The sequence below is a fragment of the Saccostrea echinata genome, unplaced genomic scaffold, assembly GCF_033153115.1.
Source record: "Saccostrea echinata isolate AGI-Se365-2 ecotype Australia unplaced genomic scaffold, CSIRO_AGI_Sech_v1 ptg000004l, whole genome shotgun sequence".
NCBI lineage: Eukaryota > Metazoa > Mollusca > Bivalvia > Ostreida > Ostreidae > Saccostrea > Saccostrea echinata.
In genome coordinates this window covers 4,314,847-4,330,425 of record NW_026889753.1, presented here as the reverse complement: position 1 = coordinate 4,330,425, position 15,579 = coordinate 4,314,847, and the positions used below count along the sequence as shown (strand labels likewise).

General features: G+C 32.1%; 1 protein-coding gene across 1 annotated transcript in view; it reads left to right on the top strand.

The window, feature by feature from the left end:
• Positions 1-943: 943 nt before the first annotated feature.
• LOC133179264 (von Willebrand factor A domain-containing protein 5A-like) overlaps positions 944-15,579 on the top strand; it is a 61,552-nt gene continuing 46,916 nt past the window's right edge. Inside the window, exons 1-11 of the mRNA XM_061314053.1 lie at positions 944-992; positions 1,575-1,777; positions 1,873-2,098; positions 3,228-3,427; positions 5,742-5,853; positions 5,979-6,083; positions 7,936-8,062; positions 8,267-8,408; positions 8,799-8,875; positions 10,027-10,141; positions 13,025-13,192. Coding sequence (XP_061170037.1) covers positions 944-992; positions 1,575-1,777; positions 1,873-2,098; positions 3,228-3,427; positions 5,742-5,853; positions 5,979-6,083; positions 7,936-8,062; positions 8,267-8,408; positions 8,799-8,875; positions 10,027-10,141; positions 13,025-13,192 — 1,524 coding nt within the window. The remainder of the gene's footprint in view (positions 993-1,574; positions 1,778-1,872; positions 2,099-3,227; positions 3,428-5,741; positions 5,854-5,978; positions 6,084-7,935; positions 8,063-8,266; positions 8,409-8,798; positions 8,876-10,026; positions 10,142-13,024; positions 13,193-15,579) is intronic.

Sequence of the window (15,579 nt, the reverse complement as noted above, 5' to 3'; positions counted from 1 at the left end):
AACCGGTCAGCAGGGGATGCTCACTCCTCCATGGCACCTGCTCTGCTCCAAAATTTGTATTGTTTAATGGACATTTAAGCTTGAATACTGTTCGTTATCTCCATATATTTCATACATGAGTTTACTATAGGATGTTTCTATTTTTATACATGACAGGATTTTCCTTTCGTGCGTATATTAAACCAAGGTGGGGACGTGTTAAGCTGTGAAATAAATGATTACTTTTAAAATTCCAATTCTACGACTTTGCAGGTAAGTAGATATAAAACTTTAAATGACTGTGGTAGTGTTGTTGACAAAATAAGTCCGTAAAATACATGTATATGAACGAGATATGATCGAAATCGATAATCGCCACATAAATCCGTATGCAATTAACATCCGTGACCTACCTTTATATACACTTGGCATGTAACTAATGTAAACACAGTTGTTGCACAGGTATCATTTTTTGTTACAGATATGTTGTTGGAAGGTGGATACAATTTTATGAAAATTTCGGGTGGGTGGCATGCGCAGTCCTCAAAAAACACAAAGCTCTGATATGAAATGATATGTAAATTTTATAGCATTTCCTGTCCTCATACCTGGGGATAGACATACTTGTATACGTATTCCGTACATCAACGGATATTAATAGTGTTACAATGAATGGATTATTAACGGAAGACCCCCTTTCTTTCCCTAGTAATCTGTATTGAAGTCATTGCAACATAAACAACAGGATAAATAGGATAGGATTACGTGTTGTGAGGTTAAATACATGGCCTGACTTAACTGTAAAAAATTCCCTGTTAATAAAATGTATTTTAGTGTAGGCTTCTAATGAACCAAACATTCTGTATGCTGTAGTGTTATTTTTTTTTACTGTATTGTACTGAAAATTTGTCATTGCCAAATCGGCTTTATTACCTTTCAGCGTGAATTGCCTATTAAAACCATCATGAGTAGATCAAGATATGGACTAACGTCACTGACCCAAAATCGATGTGGTAAGTTACATATCTATACGACAGATATTGTATTGTGCGCATTAAGGGTATATAAAGAAACAAAAAATAATAGATAACCCCTTTAGAGATATAAACTTAGCCTATAGCTATTTTTATCTTCTTTAATATTTTAAATGGCTTGTTTCAAAAATTTGAGTCGCCCGCGTGGCGCAGTGGTTATAATTAGAGCGTCTGCTCTAGAGTCTCGAAGTAAGGAGTTGATCCTTACCTCGCGGGTTCGAATCCCACTGTGGGACGTGGAGACCGGTCCTTCGGATGAGACCGTATAAACCGAGGCCCCGTGTCGCAGTAGGTGCTGGCACGAAAAAGACCCCTCACTGCTCAATGGCCATAAGTGCCGAGTATAGGACAAAATTTGCAGCTCTCCACCGGCAAGTGGTGGCGTCTCCATACGAGTGAAAAATTCTCGAGAGGGACGTTAAACAACATACAATCAATCAATCAATCAAAAATTTGAAAGTCTCAATTCAGGAAGTAATTAAAATTATCTGACCTTTGATTTTTCCTCTTAATAATATATGTAATTTATTTTTTTTTTCTATTTGAACAAACATTTTACAGTTCCGCTAAAGAAAATCAACATTCAGGTAGCGATTCATGGATTCATTGCCAACGTGACCTCTGACCTTCATTACATTAATGATTCGGACAAGAACATCGAGACAGAGTTTGTCTTTCCGTTGGACACCGAGGCAGCGGTCTACAAGTTTGAAGCCAAGATAGACGGCAGGACCATTGTAGCAGAGGTTCAGGAAAAATCACAGGTGGCTATGCATTTTTTGTGTTCAAAATTTAATTCATTTTTTTTTTTTGAAATACATCTCATCTTTTTAAATTTTGTTGATTAAAATCGTAAAAGGCAAAAGAGACATACCGTGATGCTATTGATTCTGGCCATACTGCCATGTACATGGGAGAAGACGACAACGCTGGAGATATATTTCGTCTCAAACTCGGAAATCTCCCTGCCAAGAAAGATGCTAAACTCACATTTGCTTATGCAAAGGAGCTGGATTTGTCCTCCGATAATACAGGGACTTTTATGCTCCCAACAGTTCTTAATCCAAGATATGCTCCGGATTGCTGTAAGTCTGAAAGAAAATTAATCTCTGAAATCGTTTTCTATATACACAACTCAAAGGATAAGGGGAATCGATTTAAAAAAATCATTAATTAAAGTTTCTAGTAATTTATCTAACACTTTGAAATGAACTGTTTCAAACACGACAAACCTGCAATATAAGGTGTCTTTTTAAATTGTTTACCTTCTGTCTTCCAATGATTAGAGCATTAATTAGCTCTTTTTACAAAATTTGCTAGAGTGAAAAATTTCAGTTATTCTCCAAATGTATTTTTAATACCCACAAGCGGGTCGAGGGTTATGGTTATGGGGGTGTCCGTCAGTACGTCGGTAACAATTTTGGGCACACATCTTTTACACGCAATACCACTGAATAAAATTTAATGAGACTTTTATAGAATCTTTATTACATATTAAAATTGTACACCTATTTTTTGTTTCGGTCGGACAGATATTTTGGGTTTTCCATAGCAAACCCCGGACACTGCCATTCTCTCTTTAATATTGGGGTTACTCATCTCTTATCCGACACTCCTCTTTTTCCACTGAATGAAATTTAATCTGCATGCTCTTTATTACATAGTGCCACTGTGCACCTCCTATCTCACGTTCTGATCGGAAATATATATTGGATTTCTAACAGCAAAAAATGGACTTTGCCGTTTAACTCCGATGGGAGCGGGAGGTATCTTTTTTTTTTTTTTTTTTTTTTAGCTCAGTACTCACAGTAACTCTATTAAAAACTTAAAATGCCACAACTTTTATTTTATTTCTCTATTTATTCAAACACACAGAAATTGACAAACTGTCAATTTTTTTATTTTCTCATTTTAACTTGACTTAGTGCCATATGATTTCAGTACGTAACTCCGCCCGTTTCAATTTCTCTCACAGGAATTTGAAAGAAGAATAACATCTTGCGTAATTTTTAACGATAGTTATGTTGTTATAAAGACTGCTCTAACTTGTGCCTCTGGTATACATGTATATATATTAAAAAAAAAAACTCAATATTTCAAAAATTTAAGAGTGGTTGACCTTTAATCTCTGCAAATTTTCAATACAAATTAAAATACCACGCTTATATTTCAATGAATCAAAGAGATCTATGTTTTGATTTTCTTTATTTTAAGCATCAAACATGTCAAAAGATGAATCTAATCCAGATGAGAGCAATACAACAATGATCAAAACAGCTGAGAGCGATGTTGGAATGACATACTGTTCTAACTTTACAATGACAATGGAAGCTGTAGTTGATGGAGGTAAAAATCTTATCGTTTCTGGAAACAAGATGGAGTTTGATGTGGTGGCAGATACAATCGAAAATAAGGTATACTTTATATTAAACCCATGCGTACTGAAATCAAAGTACTGTGAGTACTGATAGACGGTGGCATGAATGATTTTGTTTGATTGTTTGTTTGTTTTAATTAAAACGTCCCTCTCGGGAATTTTTCACTCATAATGAGACGCCACCATTGCCATTGGTGGGCTGCAAATTTTATATCTACACTCAACACTCAGGGCCATTGTGCAGTGAGGGATCTTTTTTCTGGCCAGCACTTAATGCGACACGGGACCCCAGTTTAACGGTCTCATCTGAAGGACCGGTCTCCACGTCCCGCAGTGGGATTCGAACCCGCGACCTAAGGATCGACTCCTTACTCCCTGACTCTAGAGCAAACGCTCTAATTACTGGCCACTGGCATGAATGAATTAAATTAAATAAATTAATATGAGAATCTGTAAAATGATCTGGAAATTATGAACGTTTGTTGCAATTTTTTACAATACATATATTTGATGAGTTATTTTATATTTGGGTCAGTATGATGAGGACATGTATTAATTGAAGTTGTTAAACAGAAATTGTGATTTTATAATTTAAATTCTTATACTCAGTGGTTAATTATCAAACTTTGCTAATCTGGAGTTAAATTGAACTCACAATATTAAAAAAACAACAAAAAAACTAACTTTTCTTAAAATATATGGTAAAAAGGGAAATGATGAATCACTTTTGGCGATGTACTGTAGATCGTGCGACATAAATCATATGCTGAAAGATAATGAAATAGAATTTATCTTTGGATCCCCTAAATTAAGTCAACTGAATTCGCAAGAAAATCTTAATATTTCATGTACATGCATTTGTGTAGTTTTTTTTTTCTTACAGTTTTTAAAGGGTAAATTTTATTCGAGTCACGATAGAATTTTCAAATACAAATGAAATATATGGGTAACTTTTGTTCGTCACAGTCTTATAATTATAGCTTTGATAAATTAGCATCCTTTTAGTAGTTTTTGTGTCCGAGATAATTAGGCAATGACTTTTGTTTTTAGACAGAACCGAAATTAACTTTGCAAAATGGCATCGTATCTGCCTTCAACAACTCTCTTTTATGTAAACTTTAAGAGGACGTGATTTTTTTCCATTCCGAAAATATATCTTTTTCTAACACCGTAAAATTTCAATAAACTGTATAAGTATTATTGTACAAAAATTTCACAAAACGTCTCAAATAAAACATGCAGTTCTGCAACAAGGAATACGCAGTCCTCGAATCATGTTAACTGAATTTTCGGAAATGGAGAAATTTGGGGATGGGGATTGACGCTTTCCAAGCATGGAGTATCTCGTAATTAGGGAATACCAAATTGGGAACATCTAGTATAATAAGTGTTTGTCACACATCCAACAGCGAAGAAACCGCCGAGAGTGTGTTGGTTTAACAAAAAATATTTTATTTCCTAAGATGGTAAGGTGTAATGTGAAACCATTATCCATAAATATTTTTCCCCCAGATTTTTTTTTTTTTACTTTTAATAAATTTTATTGAAATTTTACATTTACACAACGTAAAAAAGGACGTGTATACGAACTAACTTTTTGCATTTGTTTCATACACAACAAACTTTATGTATGAATTGACTTTTGTGGTTTGCATACGAATTGACTCCTTATATATGAATCAGTTTTTGTACGAATTAACATTAAGTCGGTGTAGTTTAATGAATATTCATGAGGCGAGAAATATTAAAACGGGAAATATCAGGAATTAAACTTTGCGCCCATCAACGAAATGTCATTGAAATAACTTGAGAACCATGTACATTTTATTTTCGAACATCGAAACGACCCCACTTTCATTATTTTGACTCTGCAAAAGTCGCCGCTAGGGTCCCCGTGATTTTACACTGTTGTTTATTCATCGCCCAGACCAGCAGCAATAGCCTGTGGCTATAAATAGCCACCGTCTAAAAATAAAACGTATTTGGATGATAATTTTGAAATGACATTGAATTTCGTTACAAAGTTTGATACATGGCATACTGTACAACAATTTTTCCACCTTCTTTGAGATGATATAAGTTCCTTTGTTTCACGCTGATGTTTTCATAAAGTGAATAATTATGCCGCTGCTCCGAAAGAGAGGGGGGTATACTGTTTCTGTGTGTCTGTCTGTCCGTAACAAATTTTCGTCGCAGTTTTCTCAGAAACTATACATTGCAGATAGTTGGCATTTTAGCACACTCTTTGTTTTGGCATGCCAACAGACTTCTTGTTATTAAAACAGTAATTAAGTATACAATTTAATACAATTTAGAAATCTTTTTATGATTACAATCATTTTTACTTACAGATGACATCATCAAAACAGCTCAAACAAGGATGTGATTTCACGTTAGTTTTACACTACAAAGGATTTGAAAAGCCAGGGGCTGTGCTCGAGAAAGGAAAGGAAGACAGTGGAAGTAAATTAATATAAGCATATTTAATCTATTCACCGGTTCTTTTGTCCAATTTTTACTTTCAAATGAATTTCATATGATATATTTATCATTCTCTTTTCCAAAATTGTCCCTTATTTTCTTTACAGAATCGTTTTTATCGACGGATGTACTGATGATAAATTTTTCCCCAGAATTCAAGGATTTGGACACAAAAATGCCGTGTGAATTTGTTTTTGTAATTGATCGTTCTGGTAAGATTTAACTTCAAGCTTACTTTTTAAAATGGTTTTATATATTACGAAACATCAAAAACACTTGTATGAAGTTGTATATAAAATAAACAAAATTTAAAAAAATCTTTAGAAATTTGAATTGTTCATGTATTTTAAAAAAAAAATACTGACAACATAAATACAATGTATTTTACAAAAATATCACATCAATTTTTCTATTACCCACAGACTGTTTATAAGGTTTATATACATTGAAATAAACCCACAACTCTCCAGTCAGTTGTATAACATAGCGCAGGCATCTTCTGTCAGAGAAAAATGTGTTCTAAAAAAATGTTAATTGTTGTAAAGGAGAACTTCAGACGCACTGTGCTACAGCATATTCTGGAAGTGGTGTAAATCAGAAGTGTATTCTCAAAAACTCTAAAAACTTTTAGAAAATTCAACATCACCAATTTGTTTCATTGGTCAGTGACATCAAAACGTACGACTTTTCTACAATTTATACAACCATTATACATTATCATTATAAATTAAAAACTAGGCTTTTTGATATCATATAGACAACTGATTCTTTAATAAAAATGGAACTCGGAAATTTTCATAACTTGTGATTGGTCATCAACAAAATTACTTCGTTAAAAATTCTCTGATTCCTCACTTAAGTACTCTGAAGTTGATATTAAAAGGATGCTGGAGTTCCTTATTGACAGCATTTACGTAGTCTGTGGAGACCATGTCTTCCAACAATTAAACTGTTTGAATTTTGATAGGCACTAAGTGTGCTCCTTTATTATCCGACCTATTTTTTATATTCCTTTGAAGTATACTTTATTCAATACCTTTTACATGAGAAAAAGAAAACACTTGCTGTGGCCTTCAACCAGACATTCAGATATATTGACGACGTTTTATCAATTATCAATATAGTTAGTTTCATTCATACGAGATGCCGACTCGATATATCCCAGTGAACTTGAAATACAAAACACCACAGAGCCTGCCACATCAGTTTTTATGATTATATGTGATAAGACCAGCTAACAAGTAAATTGTATGACAAACGAAATGAATTCAACTTTTCCACCGTCAACTTTATTTTTGTAGTAATATTTTTCCTTTACCTGCATATTGTGTCTACAATCTTATATGATACACAAGAACATGCTCCGAGTACGATTAGTTTTTAAACCAATGCAGTTTACTGACAGATAAGTTGATGTTATAGGGATGTCAACTACCTCCTTTAGTCAGCATTTCACAAATTCTATGGTCGTTAAAATGACCTTGTTAGCAAATATATCCGATCATTAGGTCGTATTTTGGCTGATGTTTTTCATACAAATTGATAGGCCTTTGTTTTTATACTAAATATGACTAGGGAATATCCTGTCTACCTGTTCAATACGTAGGGCTTATGGCGGGATGCTAACTTCTCTGGAATTTCCCGAGGATCTGTGTTTTATGCCCTGTTAACAGATTTGCATTGTTTGTAGGTTTTTTTAAAGATCGATCACTGTTTGTTATTTTCATTTTTTTCAGAAACGCATGCCTTTTATATGTGTAAAACACATGTAAAATTTTCACAAAATTTTTTAATTGAATTTAACTTTTCTCCTCAAATCAACTAAGGTTTAGTGCACAAATCATCTGATATTCAGAAACTGAAGTTTCTCTATTTATTTAGGACATTTGTGCTTTAGAAATATGTTCTTATGCGGAAACTTTTTGGGAATATTTATTTTTACGGATTGGATAGCTCTAATTTTTGCACACTTCCTAGAAATATCCTAATCCAAAAATCCATGTGATCTATAGTGTTGTATAGTATATGTATTAGTGTACATATAATAAATCAAATTTTGAACAGGATCAATGAATGGTTCTCGAATTGAAAAAGCAAAGGAGACCTTACTGCTACTCTTGAAGAGTCTTCCTGTGAACTGTATCTTCAATGTCATCAGCTTTGGATCAAGGTTTTCTACTCTGTTCCCAAAGTAAGTAAGTTTCAAGCATTCTAAGAAGAAGCTATATAGATCCGAGTTAAATATATGAATCTCATAACATAACTACCGTTGCACTTTGACAAAAACACAGATTCAATTAAGTGCATAATTAATTGCCATCACCTTACTGAGATGCTAAAACATAATCCATACAAAGAAAGAAACTAGTAATGATTTAGTTCGCTTTTATTGAAGGAGTGTAGAGTATAACGAGAAGAATTTAGAGGAAGCTCTGAATCTACAAAAGAGAATGAAAGCTGACATGGGAGGAACAGAAATCTTCAAACCACTGGACAATGTTTTTAGTAATAAACCGTCTGGTTCCTATGCTAGACAAGTAAGGCATTCATATTTCTTGAACAATTTTCTTGAAAATGATCAGAATTATGCAAAATAATATATGATAAATCCTTTATAAGCACAGTTAAGTAAAATCGAGAATGGTTTGTTTATGCACTTGAGATGAATTGTTTAAATGAAGAGGCAGAAAAATCTTCTTGCTACTACAGCAACTTTTAATAGATGCATGTACTTACATATTCAAGACAATTTCAAAACCTATCAGTCAAACATATAAAATTTAAATATTCCAAGCATAAAAATGATATTTCAAATTATACATATTTTCTATATGACAACTCTAACATAATAATGAACTTTTTGTTTTAAGTTAGCTCATTTACAGGAACTAAAAGCAATTTTTAGTGTAACACAAGGACATTTTTAGGTTTTTCTGCTGACGGATGGAGAAGTTTGGAACATCCCAGAAATAATTAAATTAGTGAAAAAGCAGAAAAATACGAGGTATAACATGCTTATTAAATGTATAATTACCTTTCTTCCCCATCAGTCGATTATTTTGGATAGAATGTAATTCTTAAGGTAGATCGCGGGTTTACTGTCTATCTGAAAACGTGTGCTAAAAATTTGTCAGCCAAATTTTTGTTTGTGAAATTTCTTTGAGATTTGTCTGCGTGGTTATACTGTAATCGTATTTCAAATGCACTGATGTTGATGACGCTATTTCAATGAATTATATAGTAAAATGCGCCTTTCACGTCGGTATACGCTTATCAAAACCATGCTCATAATATTAAAATGAAGCAGACGAATTTTATTTTACTCAATGCAATGAATTTGAAGTCAATTTAGAATCGATTTATTAAAAAAGGACATGTGTTCTAACTCAGTTTCTTGCGAAAAAACTTTAGAATTTTACAACTTTCCTACAAACGTGTTATATTATCATCATGACGTTATATTACGTTTGTGAGACGACATTATTTTCGTATGCCTGCGCGACCAGAAAAAAATTATGAATTAATCAACAACCCATTCAAAATAAAGCATGTAATCCGTAAATTCAATTTTTATTGATTGATGATAATGTTCATGTAAAAGTTGCCATAGTTTGCCCTCAATAAACTCAAGAAAATCTTGTTTATAACATGTACATGTCTATAAAAAGATAAGTATCTATAATTGGATTTGATTGCATTTGCAAACCTATTTTAAATTATTGTTACCCATAACAAAATGTGCCAGACTAGTTTTATGAAGATGTTAACCTTAGGTTTAAAACATATTCTCAAATTATGTGTTTTATTTTCATAAATAATGTTTTATTTAAAAAATTTACAATGTCCATCCAGTCTTTATTAACATATTTTATTAGACATTCACATTATGCATTTATTAATAGCAAATTTTTAACCCTAAAGTATTTTATTAGCAAATAAAACACTTTTTTTCATTTTCTATGAAAAATAGGAAAAACATTCTTATCAAATGATTAAGAGCTAATATTGGCCTTTTAATGCTGAAACCACTACTTATCATATCTTAAAGTTATAAAAAAAAAATTGATGTGTAATTCCTCGTTATAAATATAAGTGTCTCTCTGTAGAAAATATCATGTTAACATGGTTTTATTTATATGTTGTCTTTATATGCAGAGTGTTTACCTTTGGTATTGGAGATGGCTGCTCAACAGAACTGATAAGGGAAGTCGCCAAAGTTAGCAATGGAAAAGCTACTTTCTTAAAAGACAGTGATAGATTACAATCTAAGGTATGGTGAAAAAGACAAACATTGATAATAAATCCAAAGGATAAGAAAAACCTACAAAGAAGTATAAAACAATATCAGTTACCAATCTTATTTCTCGCCATTTTAACGAGTTGATGGTATCAACTCGTGTTATGTGACTTGTAAGGGATTCCCCAAGGTATCGAAACTAATCACATTTTCGTTTGAGTAATTTGCGTTCGGGTTCTTGTACAATATTGGTTTATGTATAGTTTTATAATCTACAGAACAAGAATATGTTTCTTGACATATTGACATACTTTGAAGTGTTTATAAACATAAATGTTTATTATTAATTTTATTGGAATTTGTGTCCATCCGCGAAAGAAATTAGTGTTAGGGACATGCGGTCAATCAAAGTGACATGTCGTGCAAACAAAGTTTTGATTTATAAATCAATAAATGTTTTATATAATAAGAAGTATTTTGAAAACAGATTTTTAAAGAAAATTCACAAAATTGAACATTGTACAAACCAGGTTATTTTTAAAAGATTGACGTGCTAGTGGTGCTGTTATGCTAATGAACAGAGCAGTTGTCCCGCGTTAGTGATGAATCATTCAACAAAGAGAACACACTTCTTATGTTTGTAAACAAAGCGAGAAGTTTGCAGTAAAGAAGGTAGAAGTAAATCAACTATTAATCTCAAATGAAAGAAATGAGCTATACTAGTTGAAAAAACAATTTCGAAGTTAAAGTTTTTATTTCTTGTGCAAGCAATAAAAGATTTCGATTTCTTCAAGGGTTAGATTTTTTCAGCGGCGAACAACTTTGTGCTCCATTTTCTTTTTCCCTGTTAAAAACACTGTTGAGAATTCCTGCCTTCCACAATCTAGATCTGTTTTAAAGCAAGCTTTAAATACAGCAATGGTCACTTAACACGCCTGTGATGATTGTCGGCACTACACTGGAAAGTGGTTTCCTTTAATATGTCCAGCTGTGTTTTGCTATCAGATGCTGGCCATGTTATAAGGTGAATTAATAGTACTGAAGGCAATAAATAAAAACAAAAACAAAAAAAATTAAGTGGGGTGTTATTGACAAATTAAATGTGAAATGCATATTTATAAATGTGAAATGATCAAGAAAGTAAATTAATTCAAGAGTAGATAGATCATGTAAATAGTCAATATCATGCCATTGTGATGAATTTAAAGTCTTCAGTCGAAAAGCCGAAAGAATTGAAATTTTTAAACGTGCATACATGTATCAATGAAAGTCAAGTAGTTGAATTTCAAGAAAGGCTAAACTGAGAGAAATGATATACAAAATGTGCTTATTTCAGTTAAATATCAACAAGTTGAATTTCAAGAGTAGCGTAATCAAGAGAATCAAAATGTTATTGCGCATATCAATGATCATAAAAGACAGGGGGTTGAATTTCAAGAGTGGCTAAATTATTTGATTTGAAATCATTTGTGCATGTAAATTTTGAAAGACAAGGAGTTGGATTTCAATAGTAACTAAATCAAGAAAATTGAATTATGAAATATACATATGAATGAAAGTAAAAGATATGAATTTTAAGACTGGCTTAATCAGGAGAATGGGAACATATTGACGTGCATTGAAAATGTCAAATTGTTTGTCGATTTAAGAAAACAGTGAAAATATTCAATGAGCATGTTAATGGAATTTGCGCTATTTGTAAATAATAATTCCCTACTTGTAATACTATTATAGGTTTGGCCTATTGGTTTGAGATATGTATGTTTAAAGCTTTTTCTTGTTTTTTTTTTTATTGTTTTTTTGTTTTTGTTTTTGTTGTTGTTGTTGTTTTGTTTGTTTGTTTGTTTTTTTTTGTCTATTTAGGAGTTGTTTTAATACTGTAATATGACTTTACAACAGTTGTGCCATTTTTCTCTATTTGAAATTTCTAGTCTCTTGATATATAATATTTCTGTCAAATGATATCGAGTGCCCAAAAACTGTTCTCTGTAGTTTTAATGATGATAGTCTGTGACCATTTCAATGGTGGTACATGTATCTTTAATATTTCGAATTTTGTAAAAATACAAATTACTTTAAATGCAAGCTACATTGTCATTTTATGAAAAATCCCAAAACTAACTAGTACTATTTGTTTTCTATGTTTAAAGGTTCGATTTGTGATAAATTATTATACATTCCAGTAAATATTAAAAAAGTAAATATACATGTTAAAAATACAGGATGGGAAAGGTGTAAATAAAATGATATAATTTTGTTTCTCAAAGAAAACAAAAAGAACAAATTTTAAAGTGATAGCTTTCATCATTGCACATAATATAACATACTCCATATATGGACTAGAGACCTCAACTCATTTAAACATTATATAATCAATACCATCAACTCGTAGTAGTACTTTCAGTACTTTGATTTGAAAATTAGAATAAAACAAATTTCCACACATTCTTTATTGGAAAAGGATATAAAGTTATATATATATATATATATATATATATATATATATATATATATATATATATATATATATATATATATATATATACAAAAGTCTACTTTTTGTCTTGTAAAAATCTCGATGGATGACGTGAATATTTGCAATTTACACAATCCCAATTTTGTATGGGGTATAAGCTTTATTTTGATATACATGTAGAATACACCATGATATTTGTGTAAATATTTAAGCTCTCCAGTGCAGTATTAGATATACATAATATATAATGTTTGCAAATGGGGGGGGGGGATATGAATGTGATAGAACAGTATTCATTTTCTTTTTCTCTTAAAATTTAAAAAAAACACTAAATTTTTGTTTTCTTGTTCCAATAAAAATAAATTGACTTTTTGAAATGATTAAATTGTTTTCATCTGATTTTAATATAATCCTGTGTACTATGCCTTGCTTTTATGTAGGTCATGTCTGTGATGAAGAACAGTGTACAATGTGGAATTACGGATGTGTCATTAACTTGGAACCTTCCTAAAGGTTGCTCTGTCATCAATGCCCCAGAAGAAGTCCCGCCAATTTTTCAAGGAGAGAAACTGATACTCTATGCAATTATATCAGGGGTTATTTCAAAGGTATTTCATTTTTACTTAGTATCTTAAAAGATGAAATTTAAAAAAAAGTTTAAGGTCACCCCACATATATATTCCTATCTATTTGCCTAACTAGTTTTACTACCCTCGTGGACTTTGAAGTTTGTTTATTATGAAGATGACTGAGGGCGCTAGGATAATGGATGGTTACCTCACATTTTATGCAAACATGGTTTTAAGAACATACTGAGCGAACACAAATCCCCTTATAATTGTAATCAAAACATGTGTATGATGACAGAGAGTGGACTGAGTATGGGGTTTGAAATGCATTTTTCGGGCACATGTAAATATGCCATAATTCATTAGCTACATTACCCCCATGGAATTACTGGATGAAGGCTCCGACGAAGAAGGAATTGCTCATCATAGTTTTTGAAACCCAGACCCCCAACTCTCGACGCTCCAAACCTAACATCGTGCATATATTTGAATAATCCTTGCACTAAATCAAGGTGAACGGCAGAGTAGATACTGCTTTATATGATAAAAGCATCTGTCCATTTTGCAATGCTATCAATTTTGACAGATGATTTAGTAGTTTTCCTTGTGAAAAGTTCCCCATTTTCATTAATGTTGATAGATAGTTCTTAGGGAAGAGCATTAGTATTGTGAAGCAGCAAAGCAAAATCTACATAAGGTGAACTTATTATTATTTTTGATTCAATATTTAGTGAAACATTTACTGCTAATTGATGTGTAATACATGTGCTTTATAGCATTTGAGGTGTACATTGCGATTCAGTATTGGCATTCTGAATAACATAACTACATGGAGATGTTGTAGGATGGACGCATGCAACTGTCGTTGGGAAAGGGGGGGGGGGGGATAGGGGTCGAAAACCATTCATCTGGCTATTTCCGTGGGACTGTTCGAAAACTTGGACAACCTCTGGCTCTTTTTCTGACCCCTGTTGGTCCCTCTTTGGATCTCTTTGACCTTTGCTTCGTTGCTCGCAATGGCGTGTCCTTACCCTTCTTCAATTTTACTAATGGCATTGTGATATTACAAACAAAATAATAATAGCAATATTACTATATGAAATTACACTAAACGTTTTACAAAATGTCAAAGTAGAGCCGCGTTTGTTCGGATTTTTGTTTTAATCGATTTTAGTCTTACGAAAATCGACCATTAAATACTGCCAATCTAAAACATCGTTGTAAAGAAACATTACCAATCATTAAAGATTTTCTTTTAAACAAGTCTTCAAATAAATTAAGCAGAATTGTGATTATTTTTGTTGTTGTTGTTGAAATTTTCAAGAGCTTGACTTCAATGCTTCCTTTCTGTTTGAAGCGCATGTATAAAAGGATGTTTATACCAAACCCGATCATGTAGGCCGAACTCGAACAAATATTAAAGACACTTCCTCATAAGATAAAGACATCCATATTGTATTTTCATTTGGATAGATGATATTGTATTCTATGTCGAAATTTAAAAAAAAAAAGAAAAAGAAAAAAAACAAACAAACAAAGCTTTGATTTTGAGCTTTACAGGTTAGAGTCTGTCTGTATGTCAATTTTTAAAATAATTTTTCAAAACACTACTCCTACAGTATGGTCCAATTTTGGTGCGACTTGATAAACAAGTAGAATATACTAAGATACTTAATTCTTTTTATCAGTTTTTGATTTCGACAATCGATGTTGCCATGGTAACTAAAAATAAAAATCTCTTTGAAATTCTTTGAAAACGTTACTTGTGATACAATTATGGTTCATAGGGGTAAGTAGACTGTACTAAGATTTTCGACAAACGGAGTTACCATGGTTACTAAAAATAGAAATTTCTTCAAATATTTTGATGTACATGTACTACTCCTTCTACAGATATTGGTCTGATAATACCTGTACAAAGATTCATCTTTCTTAATAATAAGTTCACATCAGTAGACATACAGTCTCGTCAGAGACTTCTGGTTTAAATAAAACTTTATTCTACATTATTTTTGGAAATTACACAAAGAATACATGTACACTGTACATGTGTGTTAGAAAAATAATTTATGAATAAAGACAAAAACAGTGGGACGGACAACTTCGGAATGGACATTTTTTCGAACTTGTGCACCCTTTTCCCTTTAAGCTTTCTTCTTGGGATTTTTTTTAAATGATGGGAGTTTCCACCTTAATCCATTTATGAAATAAAAATACGTTTTCTGCTAGTAACAGAAATAAAAATGCCGTGGGGAAACATGTACTTAAATTATCCTTGGAGACCGGGGGTGTATATTGGTGTGGGTGGGGGAGGAGGGTTCTGTCAACAAGCACCTGTGCAATAAAGATCATTCTATATACTGTATTTAGTATGTATGTGTATTCTCCATTTGGAGCCTAGAAAATAAAGTTATATTGTACGTTTG